A 27,223-nucleotide genomic window follows, 5' to 3' on the forward strand; every position below is an offset into this window, starting at 1 on the left:
TATCTTTAGCATCTCATGCAAAATTAAAAGGCTTTTCAAAAGTCCACAGAATTCTTTTATCCATTTTTTGCTGACACTGTTGAAGAACAATAGCAGATCAGAATGCATCACTTTCCTTGGTAATGTATTCTGTGTTGTTTTATCACACTAGTCCAAGTGGTCTAGAATTCTGCTTTTAATTTCAGCTGTTTCTTTACTTCCTAGTACATGGTGATTTATATCGAAGCAGCTAAGAGCATAAAGCAAAACACAGTGTAAAATCGTAATCATAGGCTAACTTTAACAATGTGAGACTAAACTGCTTCTGAAAAATCCCATATGTCACTGTAGGTTGTCTATATGACTATGTGCATACATGGAATATTCATACAGGATATATATGTACAGTAAATGTGTGAAACACATGTGATGTTAAGCATTTGGTTCTGGTTAAGACCAACGGAAAATGAGGTTTCTGAACTCCACATGGGAGATTCTTGTAGTGTCCAGTCATAGATACCTATTTCATGGGGAAAATGTAGCCTTTCCTTCAGAGCTCTCAAAGTGTGGTTCCGTAGGTGTGTTCAGAAAACAAGACTTCAAAAACCTTCGGCTGTTTTAAAATTTACTTCCTCTTCAATCCACAATATTTGTTTTGATTCAGAACACTTTAATGGGAACTGTTCGTATTTTCGCAGTAAGCTGATAAACTGTTATTACTATGGAGCAAAACCTTTTCAATACACAATATTCCTAGTGGGTCATTAACTTTATGTTGAAATAAAAGAATTTTCTCCCTTTTCCTCCTGACAGTTATTCCTGATTTATCTGTATTAAACCAAACATCTACTCTCTTTATTACTGCTAAAACCAAAGGAAGACAGACTATTCCTGACAAGTTTATACTACAGAATGTATGGTTAAAGTAAGTAAGATTTGCACAAATATGTTATCCTCTTCCAAAGTGTTAGTATGTTAACCTTTGATTCTATGCTACTATTTGTTCTTTTTCCTTTGAAATTAATGGGGGAGCACTTCAAACTTACAGACTTTTTGAAATAAAATATTAGGCCTGTAGGCCATGGACTGGTGAGATATTAAACATACTTTTTCACTTCCTTCTACATTACTTACAAAATGAGGAGAAATCACACAGCTGACCACACTGCAGCTATTTAATGCTGCTGTAAATAGATCATAATAAGCATGTGGTATACATGATTATCTGTGCTGATTAATGAAAGGGTGTGGATTGTTCAGCATCAGTGAAAGGAGAGGAACAAGAAAAAAAAACCCTTCCTGATTGCAACTGCAAATGATAGCAATTTTTCCTTCCTGCATTAATGAATGTAATTCATGTAATGCATATTACTTCATTCAACAGCAAAATTCTCACGTTCAGTTCACAGACATGAAGTATTTTAATTAAGAATATCAATGAATAATGACAATCCACTTCCAGAAAAAGCAAAGAAAGACACTTCTTTGGCCATGTAGAAGGAGCTGTGATGCAAATATAGTTTATCAGTGTAATAAATTAACTTTCATAAAACTCTTTACCAAAAGAATATCCTTTAAACCATGTTTTGCTTTTCCCCCCTAACCTTCCTTTGCATTCAGTATTTGACTGCAAACCTTAATTTTACAGTTTCTAGTGATCAAATCACTTAATCCTCTATAAACATCACAAATTAAAAGAGCTTTCAGCATCTGAACTCCAACACAACATACACAAAACTAAAATAATTCATTGTCTAGAGACCATAACAAATTTTAATGTGCATTTACAGAGTAAACAGAGGGCTGAAAGGGGTCAAACCAGTGGAAGTGAAGGTATGTATTACAAAATCCACACAATACTGAATTACAAACTAAAAAGTGATGGTTTTGCAAAAAAGGAAATAAAGATGTCTATTGGTGGCACGACATATAGATAATATTAAAAACTGGCTTGCATGAGGACCAAAGTATGTCTACTCTGAAGTTATATCACACAGACTGTAAGCAATTTACAGAATTTAAGTTAGTTTTGCATATACAGGAGTTGCAAAATTAGAGAAAACACACTGAAATATAGAACACACACACAAAAAAAAGATGTATATATATATAAACCTCCACGCAATCATCAGGGGTTGGCCTAAGTCAGTAATTGCCACCATTGAACAAGAAACAAACAAAAAAAAAGACAGGAAAAAACCCACAGGGGAAAAAGAATATTAAAAAAAAAAAAAAAAAACAAAAAAAACCAACAAACAACTCAAAAGAAAAATCTCCTCATTTGTTTTCCAGAAACAATGTCGTGTAGTCTGCTTAGCTACTTTGTAGAATTTCTTTTCTCCTCCCTAATCATCATGCAGAAAGAAAAAAAGAAAAAAATACTTTTTGATAAAGTTTGTGGGGTGTTTTATTGGGGTCGACGTTAAATCACTATGTTTTGTTTCATTATTTGGCCTCTGTTTGCTTCCAGGCTGGAACGGTTCTTTCAGCGTAGGAAACCATATGTCATCCATGGTTAATTTTGTAATACTGATGACTTGCAGGCCAACCCCTGAGAAGTCAAGGATGAGGCTTCTCCTTGCCGAAAGAAAAGGAAACTGGGTCTTGCTGTTACAAAACGTTTGATTACATCACACCAGTTCTCTTCAAATAAAAGATCAGTGATACGCCAAAGAAAATAAGATATATCAGGAAAACATGTGGTATCCTCTTCTTTTTATAATATTTATTTATTAATTAATTTATTAATTTATTTTATTAGTATTTTTGTTTGTACTTCCTGAAGAAGGTGCTCCTTGTGTAGAGATTTAGAGTACATTGGGTGCAGAGTGGTGGTTGGAGGTTAGGGTCAACTTTGCTGTCCGCTCCGTGGATTTTACAGGCGATTTGCTCTTTGCTTTAAGAAGAGAAAGTGATATTGGAAAAAGTCAGCACTTTTAGATTAAAGCAAAGCACCCTTCACAAAGCCACAAACAAGAAGCAGGACAGAAAGTCCATGGCTTGTAGCTATCCTCGCACCTGCGGAAGAAGTTATAAGATATTCGCTCATCTTGCAGATTTCCAATGCTCCTTATAAGGCTGTTTTAAACACATACATTTATATATTTAATTAGCTCGCCAGGTTGGCTCTGGTGCCCATGAATGTCTTGGCATGCACTGCAAATAACAACACATACAAAGTATTTCAGTCCCAGGAGGTTTTTTTTTGTTTTGCTTTGCTTTTGTTTCTTGTCTTTTTAAACAACGTTATCCACTGAAACCATATACCAAGAGGAACAAACTCAAACACCTTCCACCTCAGGATGTTCTTTACAAAATAATTTCCAGTATCACAGCATTGACTGTTAACAAAAAAGTCATCTAGTGGCTAAAGAGTGCTTTCTTGTAAAACAGAGGAGAAAGATACTGGCAAATGGCTGTGCTATTTAACAAGGGGGAAACAGAAGGCTAAAGGGTTTGTAGTATTTATTTTTGAGAAATTGTATTTTCCCAGATTTTTTTTTCTTTTTAAAAAGCCATGAAAACGATACATATTTTTTCTAAAAACATTACTTTATATATTAAGTACTTTATATACTTATACGTTATGTACTTTATATATTTAAGTACGTTATCAGAATTAAAAAAAAAAAAAGAACTAGAATAATTAAACTGAAATATTTGCACACCAAAGACATGAGTATTTAGATGTCTTACATACCAAACCTTAGTGCTTGATAACTCCCTATATCATAAAGAACTACATTCAGAATTTGAAACATATTACTAGAGGTCAAAACCATAAATTTTATTTGGTTACACTATAAATAAAAGTTCTAATTATAATGGGTTAATGTATGATTAATAGATTTTATAGCTGTGTTGTACACTTGAAAAAGATGAATGTTATTGATGGTTACAGGCATCAATTCTATAACAAAATAACAATGTTGCATAATAATGCTGGACTTCTAATAAATGCTTATTTTTAAAAATCTCTTAAACATTTATAAGCTAATTTTGTAAAGAATTTAATACTAAACTGAATGCTGGATTCCACTGCAGACCCAAAAAGACCCTTATCAAGAGTATACACAATGGAAGCAAAAAGAACTCAAGGCATATGCTCGTTTTTTAAAGTTTTCAGATGTTTATCAGTTAAACATTTCTCCATATCTTCTAACTATGTTTATAAGTGTAGCAAGAAGTATTTCTGTTCCTGTCTTTAGCAGTTTTTTCCCTTCAAAAATTAAACTAAATCCCTGATCTCTGAACACTGCTTCCTTCTGTAAAGGCATGGTGTGAGACATTGCATACATAGTAGTTGCCATAAAAGACTCTTTGACCTCTGTTACATACACAAGAGCTTCTAAGTTACAGCGATATTTCAATTATTCACATGTGAATTATCCATGTGTGTTAATACCATGAATATTTTAAATGGAAACCTATCTCAAAGCCATTATTAAGATTTTCAACTCTGAGCTTACTTCCTACTGAATTTAGACAGGAGTGGGAAGCCTACTTCTCTCTTGCCCATCTGATAATGTTAGCCTACCTGTACTATACTGCAGTATAGTAAAGCAAAACACTTCTTCTGTATTAGTAACAAGCAAACACACGGGCAAATTTGCTGTAACTTCTTCTTGTGAGTCATTCATACAGGTAGTATTCACAGGCTTGCGTCCAAGGGTCGAGTTCAGTTTCTGGTTTTGGTTTTATTGAAGCATAGCTTTGTTCTCTTTTATATAAGGTACAAAATTTGTCACTTAACAGATTTTTATAAAGACTTTTCTTTCTCTAACTAGGTTAGCAGAACTTACTCAGAACTTTGTTAGTGTTAAGATCACTTAATGATGTATTGAATTATTTTCACTTGTTTTATTACTTTTTTTTTAATTATTATTTTTTGATTGAACTAGAGAAATACACTGCTCAAGACAATTCTAAAGAGGTCTTTACAGATACATTTCCTCTGCACAAAATATGTACAATGCAAATAAAGATAAATACTCAGAAGAGTCTCATGGATATTTTTCAAAAGGGCTTTTTTAGCGTTTTAATTTATATAAAATATAAAATTATATTTAATTTATATATAAAATATAAAATGGCATATAACACCATTTTAGCATTTAATGGCATTATAATTTGAGAATTTGAAAGCTGTAATGTGTGGAAAAGAAACAATATGATACAAAAGAGGTTAAAGAGGTTTGACTTAAGCTATTTCACAGTAGGAAAATCCACCATTATATTTGCAGGAAAAGCATTCTTTGATTTCTGTTTTGTTTTGCTTCTTTTCAATGACAATCTGTAGATCCCCAAATTAGGGTTCATTTATTGCATACACATGAAACCTTTTTATTTATAATGTTCTGTCTGTATAAATCACAACCTTCCTCCAATTCATGTCACATGTTCTACACGCATGTTCTGTAAACAACAAGTTTGTTTATCTTGCGGGGGATTTAGGTTAGAGTACATGCAGTATGTACAAGCTAAAGCAATGCTGAACACATGAAAAAAATTTGGGAGAAATACAACTAAAACAATTTCAGCTTCTAGGTGAACAGAGGCTGTTAGGATTGTTGAAAATCACTGTCCTAAACAGTGTCCTCTGCATAGTTTCAGTAACTGATTAGTATATCCTAATGTCATATCAGATCTCTATTTGCTGGTTTAGTAGTTTCCAAAATGCTGTCTAACCCAAACTGATGCATTTTCAGTAATGTATCACCCCAAATAAAATTAATTTGTAACATATATGACTGTTAGATGTACTCTCATCTTTTCAGTGATTCTTTATGAAACACAATAAGAGTCTAAATATACTCAGGTTTCTTTTTTTTTTTTTTTTTTTTTTTTTTTTCTGGAGATGTGTAAAAGAACTGTATTTGTTCTTCCATGAACCCAAGTATTTCTTTAGATTTTGGAAGGGTGAAAGCTGCAAATGTAAAATAATAACACAGCAAAACTGAAAGCAGCCTTTTAAGATTTTTTTCCTTTTTCTATTATTTCATATTTTCACATATGCTATTATTTTGGTTTCCATCCTGATAAAGGATAAGTGACCAAAACCAGTCAGAAATTTCCATTTTGACTGAAAATCTAAAAGTCATAGGGTGTTTAAATCAGAGATTTAGTTTAGACTTAAGTCAGAGGCAAAACATAGATCCAAATCCAAATGTATCCAAATTCAGAATTTTCATACAGATGTGGTTTTGGTATACAATTCTGTCCAGGACTTAAATAGTATCACTGGAACTGCAAGCAAGGTAATATAAGTAAAAATGTCAATCTGTCTGTGGACATGCTAAATCTATTACTCATTTCCCCACCATTTCTAACATCATTTTCTTATCAGCATAATGAGAACTAAGACAAATTTCACTGCAGGTCAAGAACACTGGGCAAAGCTGGACTACAGTTATGTTACCCTCAAAGACAGCTACCTGGAAGAACACTAGTTTATACTCATATATTTTTTCTATATTATTAGTTAAACTCCCACTTGATGTGTAGTCAGGGATTCTCACATTTTGACCTATCAGCCACTGGGATCCAGTTAAGTTCTTCCTGCAAGATGCAAATGCCCTTGTGTTGTCTTTGTTTCCTGCCACTGACATACTTCCAAAGGGCAACTGTCCATGAAATACTTAGCCTTCTCCTGTAAACAAATGATGTATTGCCAAAGGCATGTGATCATGAGGTAAGTTTCATGAGATAAGTTTCAATAGCATGAGAGAGTAGCCCATGCCATTAAACTCTTTGAAACTGTGATTTATTCGAATATTTGTTTTCCTCAAATGCTAGGAAACAGAGAGAACACGTAAATAATTCCGAAATTAGCACTTAAAATAATAATCTCTGTCACAAATGCTGAACCATATTTCATGTCTCATAGTTATGGACCAAATAGCTAAACATAAATTCTGTTCTGTTAGTTAGATTAATTTAAGAGTATCTAAGTATAAAATAAACCCAGCAGAAGTTATAAATTCTTAATATACCCTAACTGATCAAAAAACTAGTTACTCATGCCTGAATGACTATAATCCCTTGCTTTCACTAAGATATTGATCAGAAAAGCTGTCGGTAAAACTACATGGGGTTTTGGAGTGCAAGCAGAGAAAAGCAAATGCTGGTTTCATAATTTTGCCCATTTATTTTTCACAACTGGATAAAACACTGATTTGTAAACTGAGCAGCTGCCTCAGGCCCTACAGTTTTAGCATATTCTATATGTAAGAGTACCTTACGTGGTTAATCACCTTGGGTGTCAAGTAGTTTGCATCTGAAAAAGCTGAAGTTTAGCAAGTCTGGCATTCCTTCTGCTTGCTAAATTTTGGCAGGTCTCTGGGATGTAATAGCCTCCTACTCTCTGACCCGCAATAACTGACAGAGACTCTTAAGACTGGATTCTTACAGCTATGATTACACTTAGTTTACCACCATAAACTGTGAATTCAACAGCACTGCTTTAATATTTTACTAAACATATAAGCTTAGTGACGGTATCCTTGACTTTCCTTTAATTAGCAAACCACTGATCACAAAGGAGGACTAATGCCTTAGTAGAGTCCTGATTTTGTGCTGACCAGTACAAGAGAAATACAGTCAGTCATACAAAAGTCCATCCTAGTTTCTCTGTATGTATTACATGATGCCAAAATATTCCTGTATATATATGGGGGATATATGATCATCTTGTGCTCAATATGAGTTAATTTTGTTGTACTACTGGTTTCTGAAATCACAGAGGTGTTGAAAACTTTGAAGTTTTATTTGAATATGTTAAATATGGATATGTTTCAAATAAAAGGATTCTTCCTCTCTGGCCTACCAATTGCTATCATTTTTACTCCTCTTAACTGCAGAAATCACATTTACCTATAGTTCTCCTATACTGCTGGAATATATACCCACAATCAGGAAGAAAATTTCCATTCCACAAATGTAAGATCTCCCTTTCCCTCCTTAGGGGAATTACTTCTCGTGTGTGTTTTAAGGTTCAATCAGCTGTGTTCGATTTTGGGGAACTGAATGACAAAAGACAAGCAGTTAAGTATCATATTCAAGCCTCCTAATGTAGAAACTTTTGCTTAGGCTTCAAGTCCATCTTCCTTCATGGGATGTACAGTAGCCAGCCTAAAATACTGTGAATTGCTCATCACTGTCTGAGGAAAAACATAAAATACAGGCTAAAAGAATTCATCTTACACATTAGGAGAATTCAATTAAGTTCAGAATTTCTGGGGCTTTTCACATTTTGGAAGAAAACTACTGCTTCCAAATTGGTGGAAATTTAGAGCATGCAATGTACTGAACTTCTCTGAAGTTCGCTTAGACTTTGCGTCCAATGTGTAGCTCTCCCAGATGTGTTCCTCTTCTGCCAGTGATGCTCAGAAGATTAGGTGAGGAAGAGGGATGGGATCCTAGATGGGTTATTCCTAGCTTTCACTAAGTAAGGCACCCAGGTGAACGGTGGTGTTCAATCCTGTCCTGGGGCAAAAAAAGCAACAACTTGCCAACCCTGAGTAGCGGAGAGAGTTCTGCCAGGGATTTGAGCCACAATAACTCCTGGAGCTCTTTCTGGGCTAAGGCAGATCACAGCCTTTAATTTGCTACCAGCTACACCTAAAGCCATGTTCTAATGAGATGGAAATACTTGGAGAGAAAAAACCTGAGGAGATTTCAAATATGTAGCAGCATGTTGTAAAATGATACTTGGCTTCAGACAGTGGTCCCAAACAAGCCATGGTAAATCTAAAAAAGGAAAATAGCTAGCAGAATGAAGAAAGCAAGCAGGGTGGGACTTTGAATGACTTCTGCAATTCCACAATGCCAAGATGGACAGAAGTAGAATTACGGGTACCCTGGTGTGAAAAAACACGGGATTTCACATTCAGGCCACTTTCTACATCATCCCTTACATCAACCCATACCTGGGGAAACATTTAAATTTGTTCTTTCTCTGTAACATATTTGAGAGTCATGATTTTCTTTTTAATTCTTCAAACAGTGCTTTTGCTCATGTCTCATTCTTGAATCCCTTGACTAGAATCGGGCTTCCTAATTGGGCCATCAGGCACTATGAAGAAGCTAAAATGATCTCTTATGTCATTCTCAAAGATGAAAATGAGATCATCAAAATTATCTGACCCTGTCATCCTTTTACCTTAAACATGCATGAGGGAGGGGTGAGATCCAAACATAAAAGTGAAAGGGGAAGGCCATCAACATTTATAAATTTTCATCATGTTCCAATGAAAATAGCCAAAAATCACTGTTGAGTTTAAACATAGTTTTTCAGGAAGATGAACTGGATAGTGTAGTTAGTCCACCTCTACTGTAATTTTTGCTGTCTCTTATGTCCTTTATCCTGTAATTCACAACTTCCATTCTCATCAGTGCTTTTCCTTCTGTTTTCATATGTAGCTTTGTTTAAATTGTGTTAATAAGTAGTTCAGGATGAAATAATGTTTTACATACTAGCATGATTAGGTCATCCTGATACAGTTTTACATTGGCTTCATTTATTTCTGTAGCAGTGATTCTAAGTTTTCTTTAAATGCTTATGTTTCTTGGACACTTATTTAGGTTGTTTTGATCTGAAAGTGAGTCTAGCTATCTGGACAGACTATCCCATAAAGAATTCAGCTTCTGAAATTTTAATTTCCCTAGCATTTTCATATGATAATCTCATAAACAATTTTAGCGTAGTAAAGTAGCATTAAGTTAGATACCCATTTGGTAAAATTAAGTGTAGATGAATCGTCATATATGGGGTAGACCATATCAGAGTCAAAATGAATTTTGAACCTAAGGCACACAGCTTTAGATATACCTGGGCTTTAGATATACCCAGAAACATATTCCTCTTCTAGCAGCTTAAAACTTTTTTTTTTTTTTTTTTTTTTTTTTTTTTTTTTGTGTGTGCTCAGCTACCTGAAATTTCTTGTGTTCAGCCAAGGATATAGTGTGTTCTTGATAGCTCTGAATTGTTGAGTGGCTGTACAACTATGACTGCTTCCATCACTATATATTTATTATATTGTGGAAGCTGTTTTGCCTTGATACTCAAACTTCCCTGGCTGACTTTATTTTCTTAGGAGAATGACATTTTTGCCTGCCTGGGGCTCTCAGTCACTAATGTCCTGGCATCAGCCATTTGTAGCAGATAGCCTAATTCTCTTCCTCCTTTTGGTTGGTACTTGAGCCTGCAAAGTTTTAAAGTTTTTTTGTTTGTGGGTTTGGTTTTTTATTTCTTTACATTGAGCATCTCTTCACATGTATAAGTAATGCATTGACTTCAGCTGTTTCTCTGTCAGTGAGAGAGTACTTTTTGGAGAAAGGGTTTCTAAGAGAGGTGCTTGCAAATAGTCTGTGAAACACCAGTATTAGCAATTTAAATAAAACTAGTGCAAGAAGCAGCCCAATACTCAGTGCCCATTGCAACAGTTAAAAGCTGAGGGGAGAGGGAAAGCTCAGGCAAATGCAGGAGTTAAATTGGTTAATTAGTATTGTTTGAAAACCACTGGCAGTAGGCTTTATGACTGCTCTTATCAGCACTGGGCACCTTTGTCTCTCCTCCTGTCCATGAAATCTATGGATATAAAATGTCTTGGACTTTTTTTTAATGTGTGACAAAAAAATATATAAACTGGTGCATTTCTGTTTATCTGTGTGAAATGTCTGATTCCAAAACAAATGCATTTTTTTGTGACTGTCCTGTGCATACAGTTATGGCCCATCCTGAATAAAAACAGGAACTTAGGCTGTTAACAAGAATTCTTCTTGAATTGACTCTTTCTTAGTAACCGGTTTCTGCTGTTGTAGCTAAACATGGCTCCAGCACATATTGTTCAGCATTTTTGTAGTATACATAAATGTGTGTATATTTGATCTATGCCACATTCTAATTAAACTAACAGAGCCATTTCAGAAAGATACCATAAAGTTGCAACAAGAGTTTTATTTGAAGGAAAATAGAATTGAACTCATCTTTTCCCTCCTGTGCTTTTTTCTTCCTGTTCATCCTTTCATCTATCAGAAAAAAATCTTAAGTGGGATGATACTTAATATTTCTCTATCATCTTCAACAGCACTGTCATACCAAGAAAAACACATACCAAGAGGGTTATTATAACATAGACAGAAAGAAAATTATTCTTTGTAAATATTTCAGCATGAGATATTCAATCCCTTTTCTTGCTGTTCACACCTGACACTACTTAGGCTTATGTTTGACATAGAGTCAACCTGATCTCCTTCTATTTATATCATTTATATAAGAGCTATTTTCATGGAAATCATCAAAGGTCCCATTTATCTGTACCCATCCAACTGGAAGAGACTGTTTTCTTCAGTCTGATTTCTAGATGGTAAGTGTTTTGAGGCAGGGACCATTCTGATCCTTTGTTTGCCTGGTGGATAATGCAGTTGTTATAGAGATTAGAACAATGCCTCTGACTAACAGAACATACCTCTGTCTAAGGGCTATGACTCATAAGCTCTTAACGGTTTTAGCTGGAGAAGTTTAAGATTATAGTGCCTCCAACTCTCTACCTCCCCCTCTTACGGAAATTAAACTCCCAATAGTAGGAGTGATACAACCAAACCCCATGCCATCTCTTCATCTGTCTCAATTAACAACCCAATGTTTTAGTTTACCAGCTGTCACAGAGGCTTAATAAAATGCTCAACACTGCGAACCGGGAGAGCTAAGGAGCAGGCACCTATTTCCTTCTGCCATCAAAGTTTTGGGCAATAACTTCTGATTGTGACAAGACAGAGATGTGGGGTGGCAACATTTTAAACTGTAAGAGCTAAATTAGAGTTCACAAGCCAAAGCCTTCACCCTTCCTAATACTGTCATACAAATAAAAAAATTTACAATGTTATTGCCCCTACAACCACAGTGTACTAATTAAAAAATGGTGGACTGTGAGAATGAAGCATGGAATAAATATTTGTGCTTAATCCTGTATTAATTCTCTCTACTTCACATTCCATAATGTTGAATTTCTCTACTTTTATTTCAGATTGTTTTATCTTTCTTGTTACAGTTCTGAAATGTGGGATCAATCATAATCATGACATGTCATTTGTTGTTAGTCAAAGACTCTTCGGGTATAAGATGGTCACTGATCAGGACATATTGTATGCATGTGAATAATTCATCAGAGTACAACACAGGTAATTGATGTGTTGTTTGGCAGACTTTCAGACAGGCACAATGCTATGTAGACATATTCTCAATGTTGTACTAAAAGGCTTTGCACCACCTGAAAGTTTAGCCCTCTGTGAGACTTACTGCTAGTTCTTGGCTTCATAATTGATTTATTATTGCTTCTTGACAAAACATCGTGCCCTTTTTACTCATTTTTTGGTTGCACAGAATGAAGTTGAGATGGATACACCATGTTCTGTAGTCATGCAACCTTATAGTCACTATAGTCCTATGGCTGTGATTTGGTTGCCAAAAGCCTCAGTCAGCATCACAAGCAACAACAGCATCTGAGGGAATAACAGCAGTAGAAACAGGGCTGGCAGTAGAAGTAGCATCCAGATTTGCTATCTGTATTTTTGTTGCTGTTAATGAACACAAAGATAGTATGTATGGGAATGTTGGCTGTGGCAGTTAACTTTCACATTTTTATTCTTCTCAGCACATTAGGCAGCTTTGTCCAAGACAGTAGTATTTATCAGTAGGTGGGGGAACAATCTTCAGTGAGGTGGATCAGACTGTAATACCTACGCTCAGACAGGATAGCAAGTTGCACTGCCAAAAAGCGTGACGGCAACTTCCTTACAATAAGGTAAAATGAAGGGTTTGGGGCAGAGTCTCCTCTTCACAAGGCCAAGGGAAAGATCATGAGCTACTCTTCAAATGATACTTGGCTTTGCCGTCAGCAAAGCAGGGTTAATTGATTATTACTGTAGCTGTGAAGAAGGTTATGTGTTTGGAATATCTTTGGAGCTATTGTAAATGAATTACATTCTTTTGGCTTCAGCAAGGTTGAATCCATTCCAACCAGCAGATAATTCTACCCATTCTTTTTAATTTTAAGTAATGCAAAGGATTTTCATAATGAAATAGGGCACCACAGGTGGGAAACTTCCTGCTTCTTATCTGAAACAAGTGAAAATGTCCTCCGCTTTGGTCTATATGTGTCAAGTAACAAATGGGTTGTTTTCTGAAGCAAGGAAATCCCATCAGTTATTTCAAGAGCAGGTTCTGTCACATATGCTGCAATCTCTGATGACCTAGTGCAAGCGGCCTTATTGTGTGACAATGAAAAGCAATTTGAGTGAGCTGATAAACAACTCATAAACAACTTTTTCTCCCCCTGTTTTTCTTTTCTTATTTTCTTCTCTTCTTTATTAACTATGTGTTTCACCCGCAGTCTTTCCAGTGGTTAATTACCAAAGAAAGTTATACCAGGCATGTAGAACAGAATGTGATTCTGCTAATCAGAGACTGCCAGTGGGGTCCCCTACCAGATCTTTATATATCAGTTTTGTTCTAAAGGTGAGGTGAGTCTGAAAGATTCATTTTTAAATAGCTAAAAGAAAGCAAGAGATGTGCTTAAGTGCATACATAGCAATGGCAGATGGCAGCAAAATATACTGGCAAGGTACTAAAAGAATAGGAATGATCTCAGTATACCTGCATATAGATGTAAACAATGTAGATGGAGAAAGAGCAAAATGAATTTTGTAAATTTGGTGTATTTAGTCCCTGCTGTGTCTGTCCTTGTTGTTTCTAGATTGGCTTCATATGAGGCAAATACACAGTGCATCATCCAAAGACAGTTTTACATGTTTTCATGCATATAACCTGTACAGTATATGAAAAAGCAACTGCTCAAGAGTAGTCCAGGTTATGTTTGAATAATAAAAATGGAAATCTGCCATGGAGTCCCCTTTCCTGTAGTAGAATGTTTCTAATCTGCCATTACCTTCTTTTCTCAAAGACCTGCTCAAACCCCTGCTCATGATTAGCTAAGGTTATTTAATATTTCCTTCCAAACACCATCACTTTTACAGAAATGAGAGTTACAGTGGACATATAATATGTTTAAGGATAGAATCCATGATTATCTCAACAAATCTGAAAAGACTATGATCTTCTTTTATGATTCAGTATTAGTGTTTAACCATGGACATAACTAAGGATGAATATCTCATTTCAGAGAGGATATGTTTAAAACTAAGCACACCAAGTATTCAGTCTGGCATGGACACGTGGGATTGAACAACTGCAAAAACTTGCATAGCAACAAAAATTAACACATATTAGTTGGTGAGTGTTTTCTCTTAGTTCCTGAACCTGTGTTTCTGTAAGAGGAATAGAAAGGTGACAGTGTGTAGTATCAAGTGATTGGCAATGGCACTGAGGGATGGTTACAAAATATAGATAGCATTTTGCTTGTGACAGGAGTTAGAACTGCATTATCCACCGACAACCATTTGTTTATTACTGGGTGCAGTTAGACTAAGCACTAGGAACAGGAGTTTGGTTCTATCTGTCAGTAAGTATGCACATATAAGAAATGAAGATGTGGGTTTTTTGAAAGAAACACAAGGCAGTAGTGAGTTCATTCTTCGCTGGAAATCCTGGCCTAAAAAACAAGAATGTTAGCTGCTGTTAAGACTTTGCTTTTTCAGTGAAGTTATTTGGAGCAGATTAGAACTTTGCAGAAGATGCTTACAGTTTCAAGGTCAACAACTAACTGGCTAATAGGACTACATCAATTAACATGATTAGAATTTAGTCTATTATTTCAGAGAAGTTAAAGTGGAGGGGCTTAATTTCAGGAAGACAGAACCAAAATTTAAGTTTCAAGTAAATACAGAGATTGTGGTGTATACAATTGTAAAATTGGATAGTCCTTACATCATCTTTTTGCAAGAATTTCTGTGAATGGCTGAATAAGGTTCAGAACAAGAACAAAACTCTCATTTAGCTTTTGTTTTAATGTAGTCCTAAAGAAATAGAGACTTGACTTCTCACTGTGCAACAGTCACAGTAATGGTTGGTGCCTTCTTATGGGTACTCGCAGTTTATAGAACAGCAGCTGCGGAAGAGTCTTTCTCTTAGTGAAGAAAGCGGTAATGGTGGCTATCGCCTTGGTGGAGACTAGAGCAGACTTTTTCTCCTTACACTTTAAGAGGAGATGTAACATAAAAGAAAAAAAAAAAAACAAAAAAACCCAAAAAAACCCACACAACCAAAACCAAACAGAGAAGTTGGTTTATATCCCAGAAGATTCCAAAATGGACAAAAAAATTGTGCTTACAATAGGTTAATATTAAAAGATTCCTGGATTCTGTAGGTAAAAATGGAGGCTGGAAGGAATATCATCAATTTATCAGTATCAACAGACTGAAGAAATAGGTTTTCATCCTCTTCTTTTGCATTCACTCCTAATAATCATCTTCTCAGTGTGATTTATGATGCCAAGGATCCTGGTCGTTCTGTCTTAGGTAAGGACCACCTTCTTCTTTGTGCTCCTATTCAAGTCACTTGCTGCAGCCATCATCACAGGAACAGTTTTGGTATGTCATTAGGCTAACAGCTGAATTTGTTAGTTTATGAACAAACAAAAAGTTGCTAGAAAAGTACAGAGTATGTATGTAAGCAGTCAGAAAATGGACCTAACATCACGTCTTCATTTGTAGCTATTCTCTCTTGAGTTCTTTAAGCCTGATCTTCTTGAGTCTGAAAAGCAACTAATGGCTTTGAGTACTTTGGCAGAACAGGAAGACTTCGGGGGATACAGACATTCTCAGCACATCAATTTCTGCAGCCCTTTGTGTTGCTATAAATTTTGAGTGACTTGAATGCAGGTAGCAGAGTTTGTCTAGATTTATATCCATGAAACAGTAAGGTTTGGTGCAGCCTGCAGATTATATTGTTTCCTTTTACCTGAATTCGTTGCAGCTTTTGGACCTCATTTAATTACATTGCTTAGATTTACAAGGTTCTGTGATAACTCTGTACTTTTACCTTTGGACTAAGATATGTTGTTATGAATTATGCAGAAAAAAATGTCTGTCACTCCACCTACATAGGACATTTTCTGGATATATGCAGATTAGCCTGTCAAATTACTCAGATTCCTGTTAAGATGGGATGGTTTACTTCATTGCTGCAGCCTATGAATATGAAATGAAAGGGTCAAGCTGTGTTAGCTTTGACTTTTGCTTTCCTGACTTTTTTGACTTTGAGGCAGACATTTAGTGCTTCTCAGTACATTATCTGAAGACTGTCTGTGGGAGATATTATCTTTAGCTATTTCTTCCTATACTAAATCTCCATTATGCTAACAATAACAGATATATTTTTTACACTCATATAGCATTTTCAGAGAAGCACAAAATGCTGAATGGACCTCATATCACTTTGTCAGCCCTGGCTATATAGCTCCCTCATAGTTATCAGAGATATTCTCACTTTTGAGGAAAAGGGGAGAATGGCAGAAATATCTGTCCAGTTGGGAAATATTGATATTCTAAAATTGAAGTGACTGTAAACTGCTTTTCTAGAGCTACCTATCAAATATCTATTGTTAAGAAATAAATTAAATTCTTCAGTGGGCTTCAGGATTGAAGGAGTTAAGTGGAGTGTTATCTACCTTTCAGAAATAAATTTTGGGGACAAAATATTCATATACTCAGAATCGGTCTTTCTTATGTTAGTAGCTGAGTTCTTGAGAAACAGCTGAACAATTCTGCAGTGTCATGTTTCTTTCTGCTGTAAACATATTTTGCGATAAAAAATAAATTAAGAAAAAGTCATCTGTCAGCATGGCAGTAAAATATATTGTTTGCCAGTAACTATGCACTGGATCTCTAATGTTGGAGAATATCTGATACAATTCCCTATGGTTAATAGCACTTCCCTCTTCAAAGAGTATTGCTGAAGTCAATGTATTACTCAACATGAACAAACACATCACAGTCACCCCCTATGTCTTTCAAATACACACATGTGGCTAATAATGATAAATTTGTATTCAACCATGTTTCTGTATTCTAGGTTGGATGGATACATTGATTACATATAATATAATCACACAGCAGTCTTGTCCATGCATGTATAATTAGCGTGATGTTGAAGAAGGGAAAGTTTCTCATCTGACAGTATAAGGAGATTGTGTTGATTTGATTTCATAAAAAGAAAGACTATTACTGTCTATGACACCTGCTTTCTCCTTTTCTGAGGTCTTACAACTGATGTCTCTTCTTCCTTAGATGAAGTTGCTCCTCAAAGTTACATAGAGCTAAAAACCCCCACTGCCTCATGCTCACATGGGTATTTCTATTGGTGTAGAGTGAGTGTAAAATGGAGTGAAAACACAAATCACACTGTAGTGGGAAAATCAGAGACAGATTTTCTCAAGTAAAGGAAAGTAAATCTTGGTTCTCAAGAGTTAAACTGATGTTCATCAAAAATATCACCAGTAATTACTGTGTAGCAAGTGACCGTTAAATTGAAATTAAGACTAATATGGATTCTTGGTACAGTCTTTGTTTCTTCAGTAAATGAGTTTCACCTCTGATAAATACAGCATTAATCTGTGCTTCATCATAAAACAAATGAATTAATAAACTAAATTATATCTTAGTCTGTTTAATTTTTAAATTATTTATGATTACAATTGTCTGTACTTGATCTGCAGTAATCTTTGCTCAAGGAAAAAAATAGAGGTTAAGTTTTTCTATGGGTTTTTTTTACAGGGACCTTTTAATGTAATAACCTACTATCAAATAACAAATATTCAGTAATCAGGCACTAAAGACATAAACAATATTATAGATTCAATTCTATATCCAAGGTGATTTAGTGGATTAGCTGTTGTGTGCACACTTTGGCCGCAATGCAGTGTAGTCCGTAGCTACGTATTTCATAAACTTGTGACTATTTTAATTAATGTTACATAGAACTGAAGCCAGAATTTTCACTTTATGGACGTCTGCTATTTTGAAATGTATGAGTCCAATGGAAAAGAAGCAATATATACAACTGTCTGAAAGGAAAATCATGGTGGAATGATGATTTTAAATCAGTTGAAATATTTATTTTCTTCTAATAGTTTAAACATTTTTTGGAAGAGCTTAAAAAATGAGTGTGACTGCATTTCTGCATTTCAGGGAAAGAGAACTGAATAAAATAATTTTTAAAAAATGTGTACAGAGGTAAAATGGTGGTAGTATGTGCATCATCTTAGCTAATAGCAATAAGAAATGTAATATGAATAATCACAATCTGTATTGAAATGTATTTTCCTTATCAAAATGTTTCTCTAATAGTATGCCTGTAAGCTGAAAGTGATCTCACAGTAAGCGTGCTATGAAATTTGTTTTATTCCCAGTTTTGGTTTGATGACGCGTCATTTGCTAGCAGAAAAATGATGCATCAGAACAAACTAAGTGAGCTTCCATTATATATTTTAAGATAGGTTGTAATCTCCTGCCTTACATTGGGCCCTCAGTGCAGACAGAAGTAACCCAGAAACTCTTAGACTTGCACAGTTTGCTTTCCAGAGGATTTTTGATCATTTACAACATCTCAAATTTTTAACCCTATTGCCATCATACAGTGGTCAACAGCTTACATCCTGTATATTCATGTACCTTTGCATAGCTGTGGATTTTACTCTATCAATGTAGAAAATGCAGACTTACATTGCTTATAGGTTATTTATACAGTGCTGTACAAAATCACCCAAACAAAAAGTGTAGTATGTTAATTTCGACATGACACACAATTGAGGCATTGCCATTTTAATGCTTGATTCAAAAACAATGGTCAAGCAGCTGAAGATGGCAAACCCACATTATCTGACAAACTCATGGTCTTTCTAAAGCCTACACAATGGAGAAACAATCTGGTGTATCTAAGGTCTGCTTAGATTTAGAAGTCAAGTTCCTTATGAAAATAGGATTGATACTAAAAGTAGATTAATTTCACCAGATGTTAAGAAATATAAAAGTTAGGTGACTCGTGTAAGTAAGGAAGAAACACTTCTGGATGGGTGTTTTATTTAATTTATCATGCACAGCCATCTTAAAATGAGATGAGTCATTCACTGATATGCCCCTCTCTCCACACACTACAGGGAAAGCTGAGCTTTGATTAGAGACCTAACCTTAGGTTGATAAAACCAGTAGAGATAAAATCCATGTATACAAATTTAAGACTTTTTGCTTCTTCTGCCCAGAAACTTATTCTTCAGCTTTTAGGAAGTAAGAAGATAGCAGGAGGAATAGAGCCAAAAATGAGGAATAAATGAGCACCACACTCTTGCTAGTCAGAATTCCTGGTTACCTTGTTGAGTTAGCCTCCTTTTACATGCTGGTAAGTAATCAAATGAAAGCTCAAAATGTTTTACCATACCTGATTGTGGACTTTGTTTGGGGATTTTGGCTGCTGCTTCAGGGCTGGAGGTGGCACGCACACGCTGATTGGCAGAGTTATGGATGCTACTTGGAACAGCTGCTGAGATGTTTTTGCGAGGTTTCATGTCTTGCAACCACATTGGAGATGCCTCAAAGGCTTGCATTCGCCGAGAGTGGCTGTTAGCATTGACTTTGAGAAATGCCTGGGCCTTGTATTCCTGAAGGTCTCCATAGTTGGCATCGGTCACCCTGCACTCATACAAGCCTTCATCCTTTTTCCTCACTTTTGAAATCTGCAGCTTGTGGGAGATGTCATTCCCTTGTACTTTCACTGTCTGCAAATTTTCCAGGAAAAAAAACAAAACAAACCAACAAAACAAAACAACAACACAACAAAACAAAAAAAACAAGCATGTTGTCAAGTATTATTCTTTCTCTGGGAAGACTCTACTGATGTAGAGCCTGCCCAGAGAAGTCAAGTGCCAAATTAATCAGCGGTGTGACTGTGCTTACTGCAGGGAAGTTGCACTAAGGATGGGTATCATTATTTGTATCTATGAGGATGTCTGACATCTTCTTTCAGAAACTGTTTAGACGGCTTCCTTTGAAATGCTAATTGGCATCAGACAAACAACCCAAACTACCCTGCTCATTCAAAATAATTGCTTAAGATCATGAACATTCTTAATGAGCTTTCTTACATAAACCTAGTATCTGTGCACTTCATTGGTTAAACATGTCCAGTTAGTTGGCTTTATTGAATGATTCAGTTTTTGAACTAGTTAGTGCATTAACAATTTTGTTGATGTTTGCCAACAGTTAAACTTCTTCAATAACAATTTGCTAGATTAGCTTCCAGTCTTCACTACATTGCAACTGTATATTTGTCTCTTTCAGGCGTGTCCAAAACTTTGGTATTTTTTGTTTATTAACCATAATAAGACATCTTGTGTCATGTAGTTCCTTTTGTTTCATTTACACAAGTGTGTGCTTATTCGATGTCATATATCATTTCTGCCACACATATTCAGGTAGCACATAGTCAAGATTGTTTTTAAAATTGTTATCTAAAACAAGGTTCCTGATTTATTTGTAATTTCTTTTAATATCTGAGGGTAACATAACATATTTTTGTCTCACAGAATTAAAACACATGTGAGTAAATTATGTATCCAGAAATGTGTGATAGGTATTAAGATGCATTAGGAGAGGTAAAACAGATTCCTTTCTGTATGTTCATCAATTTAGAGAATTTATATTTAATTAGTTGGCTATTACTCTCTATCTGGATTAATAGCTGTAGCCCTACAGCCCTACAGCCCGTTAAAAAGCATTCAGTGGGACAGGAAACTTTAGCTCTGAAGAACTCCTGAACCCGGTTTACTTCCACCATTGTATAAACATGGCAGCAGATGTTGCTTTGTGTCATACCAATGACAGGCAATGAGGAAACATCAGGGTGCTGAATATATGGTAGATCACAAAAGCAGAGAACTGCTAGATTAAAGCTAGGCACATGTTATTGGTGATTACACAACACCTGATAGCTTGGCACGCTGCAGTCACCAGTGTTGGCAAGCACCTATTCTATCTGCTTGATAAATTGAAGAGCAATACTTGTGAATACATTATTGCTTTAAAGTGCTGGATAGACATTACAGTCTGTTGTGTTGTATCCAGCTCTGAATTGATGCTTGGCAAACTGAGTTGAAAGTATGGATCGCATACTTTCAGGCATAACATATGCAATATTAATTACACAGAAAGTGCTGGATAGTTATTTAAACCATATTCAATAATAATATATCTCTACTGGAGTGCTCATATTCAGCAAAAGGATTAAAGAAGTTTCATATGAAAGGAAAGAGGATCCATAGGTCCTGTTATGCTTTCATTTGCTCCCATGAAATACCTGCAAAGTTAACAGTGTTGCATAGCACTAATGAAATACAGAATTTGTTTTGAGTTTTGCATTTCAAATTTAGAAGATGTTGCTGTCAGATGTATGCATGTTTTCAATTTATGCCTCATTATGATTTAAAATCAATAGAAGTGGTGTAGAGAAGCTCAGTTTAAAAACACATTTAGTATATTTTACCACTTCTTTAAAGAATTTACTAAGTGTACTTAAAAGTTTCCTCTCCTCTTCACTAAGATACTTTCCAGTAGGACTAATGGAGATTCTCTGTGTGCCTTCAAGAAAGAAAAAAAAAAAGGCTACATTTGCAACAAGTGTATTTAGAATGTCAATGTAATGTTGACTTTTTTTATTGCAAATATAAAATGTTTTATGCAAGCTTATAAAAACACTGTATAAATACCCCATCATGAATTATTATCATACATAATGAGAGAAAGAGATTTTTTTACTTGAAAGATGGGACAAGCTTTATAGTCTACACTGTATAACAGATCTTATGGATTACTACAGGGATTTTGAATGAGACAGTATTGATAAGGAATAAATTGGCTGCTAGTCACCATGTCTAGTGGAATAATATCCAAGGACCGCATGTGGGCCTCAACTGTAAGACAGTCTACAAATGTAACTGAAGATATGGTCCATGACACACATCCCTTCTCGTGTGTGGTGAGGATTATCATAGGAAATGTAAGTATAGCTAGAATATGTCTCATTTTGAATAAAATGTATCTGAATTTCACTTATAAATGCCCTTCAGCTATACTTAGCTGCACTTTGACGTGATGTAATGACTAGGTTAGTTAGTTGGAAGCAGCAAAGTGCACCAGAGTAACAGGTGTAACAGAGATGATCCAGCTCTATCTGTTGCTGTTTTAAGCTTTGCTGGTACTTAGAGCCTTGGCTGCAGCTGAAAGGCACTTCCAAAGGGATTGTGTCCCAAAAATGGAAAACTCCTTTGGGCTCATAAGGAATACTCATGCTCCAGTATCTGCTAAGTATCTGTGTCTTTCCACTGCAGTGAGCACCACACCATGATCCCACCACCTTATGTTTCTTGGGACACTGAAGGAAGGTCTGAACGCAGGATATGGGTCTGCCAAGCAAAGCACCCTTTCCCTGGACAAGGGCTGGAGCAATGTTGCTCATAATTGTGTTGAGATGACATTCAGGTTTTATCTCCAAACTGCAGATTGGTAACTCTGGTTTCCCCACTTTCCTAAGAAAGCGTCTCAGTGGCCAAGAGTGGAGATTACTCCCCACTGGGAGGTCTTGTCCAAAGACTTGCTGGGTTTCTTTTCTGCCAGCAGGTAAGAACCTGGGAAAACACCCATTTAAACAGGTGCACACCCCATTGAAGGAAAGTACAGCTCCACGGCCAAATTTCAGCCTTAAAACCAGCTTTGGAATGCTAAGGCTGACTCGGCAGTTGCCCAGTGTAGATGAACACAAGGGGTACAAGGATGGGTGCAGGCCGTCTGCTTCACGGGCTGGAAGCAGGGCCCGCCGAAGCTCTGCTGCCCGGGCCTCGCTCCCCGATGCCCGCACGCCCAGGGGTCCCCGGGGGAGTCGGCTGCGTGGGGCAGGGGTCTCCCGGCCCCCTCTGCCGGGGCCGGCGGGGAAGGCGCTGGGGCTGCCGGCCACCTGCCGGCGCGGATGGGGCGCGGGGGGAACAACCCCGCCGAACCGCGCTGGGCCCGCTCGGAGGCGGGTGGGCTCCGGCTCGGGAAGGACGCGCCGGGCCGGCGGGAGCTGCCCGCGCCCCGCCACGCCGCGCCGCGCCGCGCCACTTACGCTGATCTTGGTGCCGTCGCTGTCCAGGTCCCGCTCGGGCAAGAGCTCCACCTGCGGGGACAGGAGCGCCGCCGTGGGTCGCCGGCCCCCCCCAGGCTCCGCGCCGCGCTCCCGCCGCGGAGCCCGTGGAGCGGCGCGCCGCGTGTGCCACCTGCGGGCCGCGGCGGGGACAGCCGGGGCGAGCCGCCGGGCACCCCCCACATAGGCGGGGGGCAGTGCCCTACCGGCCCCGCAGCCCCCACACGCCCGGGGGCGTCTTTACTCCGAGAGCGGCGCGGAGCCGGCAGCGGAGGAGGGGAGGAGCGACCCTGGCTGGCAGTGTAAGCGGACATGGACCCCTCTGTCCCGCTCGGAAGACTGAAATTGCGCTGTTGTATGAGTTGATTTGGGTTATTTTTTGCTTTTCTGGGGGACTGGTTCCCCCCTGCTCTCCCCCTCCGCCAAGTGTGTGCCCTACTGTGGCAGCTGCATGCAGAGTTAGGGCTGCCAGCTCAACTGCACCAGCTGTATATTGGAGGGCACGTGTAGGATCTTGCCATTCGGGAAATAAAAAATTCCCACAAGGAGCAGTCTCTGAACAGCTGCTTTCCAAAGGGATAATGAGAGAGAGAAAGAAAAAAGTAATAAAAAATTTAGACGTTGGAAATCTGTGTGATTTTGTGAACGTCCCTAACTGCAACCTGAGAGTGACAGGCACCAAAGACACCATCCCTTGAAGGGGGCATTTTTCTCTGCAGGTTCCTGCGGTGTCATTTCATGGTCAAAATTAAGTCCCTGGGGAGATCCAGAATCTCCCTCTGCTCCCTCCCCCCCCCCCCCCCTCCCCCCCTTCTCTCCTTCCCTCCCTTCCTCTCCACCCCTTTTTCTCGCTGATAGGTTGGGGACCCCACGGCAGAGGATCAGTACCTGAGTGCCTGTCACCTCAGCTCCAGCCTCTTGGTCCTCAGCCGCTCGTAGAAACCACCACTGGATTTCGAGGTACACGGAAGCAGAGCCACTTTGGAAAGCACAAGACATCTCCACATTCTGCCCTTCAGTGGCCGTGACATTTCGGGGAAACTCAGTGAATTTTGCTGCAAAACAAATGCATAACATATTGGGATCTCCTGTTACCTACTCACTGTTTATTCTCTGCTTTCTGTGTTGCTTTTTCTTTTTTCTTCTGTCTCCCTCTTTTTTTAAAAAATAAATAAATAAATAAATAAAATTATCTGTTTTATTTTCTCATTCTCCTTCTTTTATGTTTTTCCATTTTCCCCACATGTTATATCCCCTGGTTTCTCTCACAGCCAGGTATGCCTTCCCTCCCTTATACACAAATCCACTTTCTTTACACTCTAAGCTCTGGTCATGGGAAATGCTATAGACCCCCCTGACTGCTCCCATGGGCTAGTAAAGTTTCATGTAATTAGGTCCAAATACCCTTGGGCAGAATGCAGTATTTCACCAGATTCACTGAGGGATTTTGTACAAGACCAATTTGGAAGAGGAAAAAAAAATCAGACTGATTTATTGTATTTCGTAGGGCTGAGCTGGAGACACGTAAATTGTTAAATCTTCCACAGCCATCTGGAATGGCTGTTGGAACGTTCGCTCTTCTGAGGTGCAGGTTACGACCACTCATCAAAATGGCCATTTCAAAGGCTTTACCTGAGTTAGTTACTCTTTCTGAGAACCTCTGCTTGCATAATCAGACCAAGAAGCAATACATCTTCCATTTCTCAGTCCTGGCAGGCGCTCCCTTTAACAAACAGGATCTGCCCATTTCAGTGTACCACTGCTCGGTTTAAAAACTAGCCCTGATGGACATAGTCCTGGGCACCAATATTTCTTTCAGTCTCAGTCTTTACTTCCTTCTCATCCTTTTCTATAATGCACTTTAAAATTGCGCAACTTAATGGAATGTGTTAGTCAAGTGAGGGGGACTACAGACAAACAATGTGATAAATAAACCCTGTGTTTCAAGAAGAGGAAAATTTGGAAATACCCTGCATTGTTGCTTTCTGTTACGCGTTGTTACAGATTGACTAGAGCATATTACGATGCCAAGGAAATATTGTTCGCTGTCTCCTCCCCTCTTTCTCTCTATCCAGTCTTCCTAGCTAACCTGGAATTGGTGGGATAATTTAGCAATACACTCAACCACTGTTACTTCTTTTTCCCCTTACATTTGTGCTTGGAAACAGATACTTATCAAAGCTACCAGCTTTATATTTCACACTGTCCCATTTTCTGCTCCCCTCCCCGCCCCGTCAGCGGTTGCTAGTCAACCAGTTAAACTGACAAAAGGACTGTGCATTTTGTGCGTTCGGGGCTTGTAAGTTTGGGATTTATTTTTTTGGGGGGGTTTATTTGTTTGTTTGTACGTTCCCTCCCCTCCTGGTCTGTGCGTGTGAGCAGTGCGGAGACGCGGAGGCGATACCGTCAGCATCTTCCCCGATCGCACCGCCCGGCGCAGCCCGGCACAGGCTCGTAAAGCCGGCGGGGAGCTGCCGGCAGGCAGCGGCGGGCAGGGAGCTGAGGGCAGGGAGCAGCGGGCAGGGAGCCGGGGGCAGGGAGCCGGGGCAGGGAGCGGGGGGCGGCGGGCGGGGGTCCGGGGGGGCGGGAGGTGGGCGGGGGCAGCGGGCGCGGGCAGGGGGCAGCGGGCAGCGGGCGGAGGGGGCGGCCCCGCGCGATCTGTCCATGGTGCTGACAGCCTCGCCGCAGCCCCCAGGTCCCAAACAACCGGTTCCTGCAGCGCCGGGGCTGCTTGAAATGCAAGGCGTGCCTTTCGGCGGGGAGGGGGGACGGGGATGGGGGGGAGGTCTTCAAAGAAGTCGATATTGTCTTTTTCTCTTTTTTAATTTTTTTTTTTTTTTTTTTCCCTTGGGGGTCAGAAATACACATAGTCACAGAATCAAAATGAAGGTCTGACTGAGGATTTCAGGATAATAGGGAGAGGAAAGAAGACTGCAATATTTTAAGGGAAACAGTAGGTTTAGCCATCCAGTACTTGGTCTGAATGCAATAATTATGCATGCACGGGTAGCTGTTTATTGTATGCATACGTGCATATATACAAACATGTACAACACCAACACATGTATGTCCGTTCACCCAACACCCCTTAACTCTTCTGCAAGGTGCCTGTTATTTCCCTCTTTGCAATCAAGTAAAAGAAGCCTGGTTTATTTTCACTTTGGGGAAACTTCTCACTTCTGTCCCTATTTACAGACAATTTAAAAACTAAATGTAAACCTGATGCTCGGTGTCCTCATCTCCTATCCATTGAGATTGTTTTCTTCTTTTCATTCTCTTCTTCCTTGTGCCCCCCCCCCCCCCCCCTTTCTGTTTTCAGTCTGTTTTAGCATAGAAAAACACTGACACATATTTGACAATAAGTCATCTTACCTTGGGTAGAAAGTCCTTGTTGAATATACATAACTGAAAAGAAAATGAATCCAACATAAGCTAGAAAGATCCCCATCATTCCAAGATGAAGAAGAAGTCACATCAGGGTAACAAAAGCCAAAGGTGCCCTCAGAAAGGAAGAATTGATGTATGAGTGTATGTATGTATCTCTAAATTTATGAACAGAAAAAAGAGATTTTAAAATGTTACAAAAAAGCTCTGTATTGTAGCCCTGGCTGCGACACTGGCAGCATTCTGCTACTCAGTGGAGTCTTTTTCTTTGGGAAGAGCGAGTATTGCAATACAGTGTGGTTCAGATGAGCTGTCTCAGGCGCTGTGTTGCTTGAAGTCCAGATTCAGACTAAAAAAAAAAAAAAAAAAAAAAAAAAACCCACGTTGAAAAGTGGGTATCAGCTGCCTTCTGTGCCTTTTTTCAGCTACCTGGCAGCTTCATCCAACGTCAGCTCTTGCTGCTCAGGATGGCGTGATGACTGCCCTCCCTACACACTGATCCAGCTTGGGAAGAGGGGAGTGGGGGAAAGAAAGAGGGTGGGGGGAGAGAGAGAAGTCTACTGTGCTTGTATTGCTTCAACTTTTCCCTCTAATGGCTGCGATAATGCCTTTAACCCTTTCTTCTCTTTCCCTGTTCTCTATACCTCTCTACCTGTTCTGACTTCTACTGCCTCTGATGCTGGGGTAAAGCTAAGCTGCGCTTTTTTTTTTTTTTTTTTTTTTTTTTTTTTTCAT

General features: G+C 38.3%; 1 protein-coding gene across 3 annotated transcripts; it reads right to left on the minus strand.

Moving 5' to 3' along the window:
- Window positions 1-596: 596 nt before the first annotated feature.
- Window positions 597-26,825, minus strand: VSTM2A (V-set and transmembrane domain containing 2A). Of its 3 annotated transcripts, none has more exons than XM_074899445.1 (5): window positions 26,477-26,825; window positions 23,993-24,159; window positions 23,087-23,137; window positions 19,370-19,706; window positions 597-2,875 (listed from the first exon to the last, which is right to left on the minus strand). In XM_074899445.1, the coding sequence occupies exons 1-5, from the start codon at window positions 26,553-26,555 to the stop codon at window positions 2,787-2,789; spliced, it is 723 nt and encodes a 240-aa protein (XP_074755546.1). In that variant the 5' UTR covers window positions 26,556-26,825; the 3' UTR covers window positions 597-2,786. The 3 variants fall into 3 exon arrangements, with proteins under 3 accessions (XP_074755546.1, XP_074755547.1, XP_074755548.1); XM_074899446.1 differs by having other exon boundaries at window positions 597-2,997; XM_074899447.1 differs by lacking the exon at window positions 597-2,875 and adding an exon at window positions 3,013-3,135.
- Window positions 26,826-27,223: the final 398 nt, after the last annotated feature.

This window comes from Athene noctua, chromosome 2, assembly GCF_965140245.1.
Source record: "Athene noctua chromosome 2, bAthNoc1.hap1.1, whole genome shotgun sequence".
NCBI lineage: Eukaryota > Metazoa > Chordata > Aves > Strigiformes > Strigidae > Athene > Athene noctua.

Excerpts from the sequence above, each read along its gene's own strand:
- VSTM2A (XM_074899445.1), bottom strand. The coding sequence starts at position 26,555 with ATGATGGGGATCTTTCTAGCTTATGTTGGATTCATTTTCTTTTCAGTT. Across the intron at positions 19,707-23,086 it reads GCGACGGCACCAAGATCAGC|ACAGTGAAAGTACAAGGGAA; the intron begins GTAAGTGGCGCG and ends GAAAATTTGCAG. Across the intron at positions 2,876-19,369 it reads CAAACAAAGTCCACAATCAG|CAAAGAGCAAATCGCCTGTA; the intron begins GTATGGTAAAAC and ends CTCTTCTTAAAG.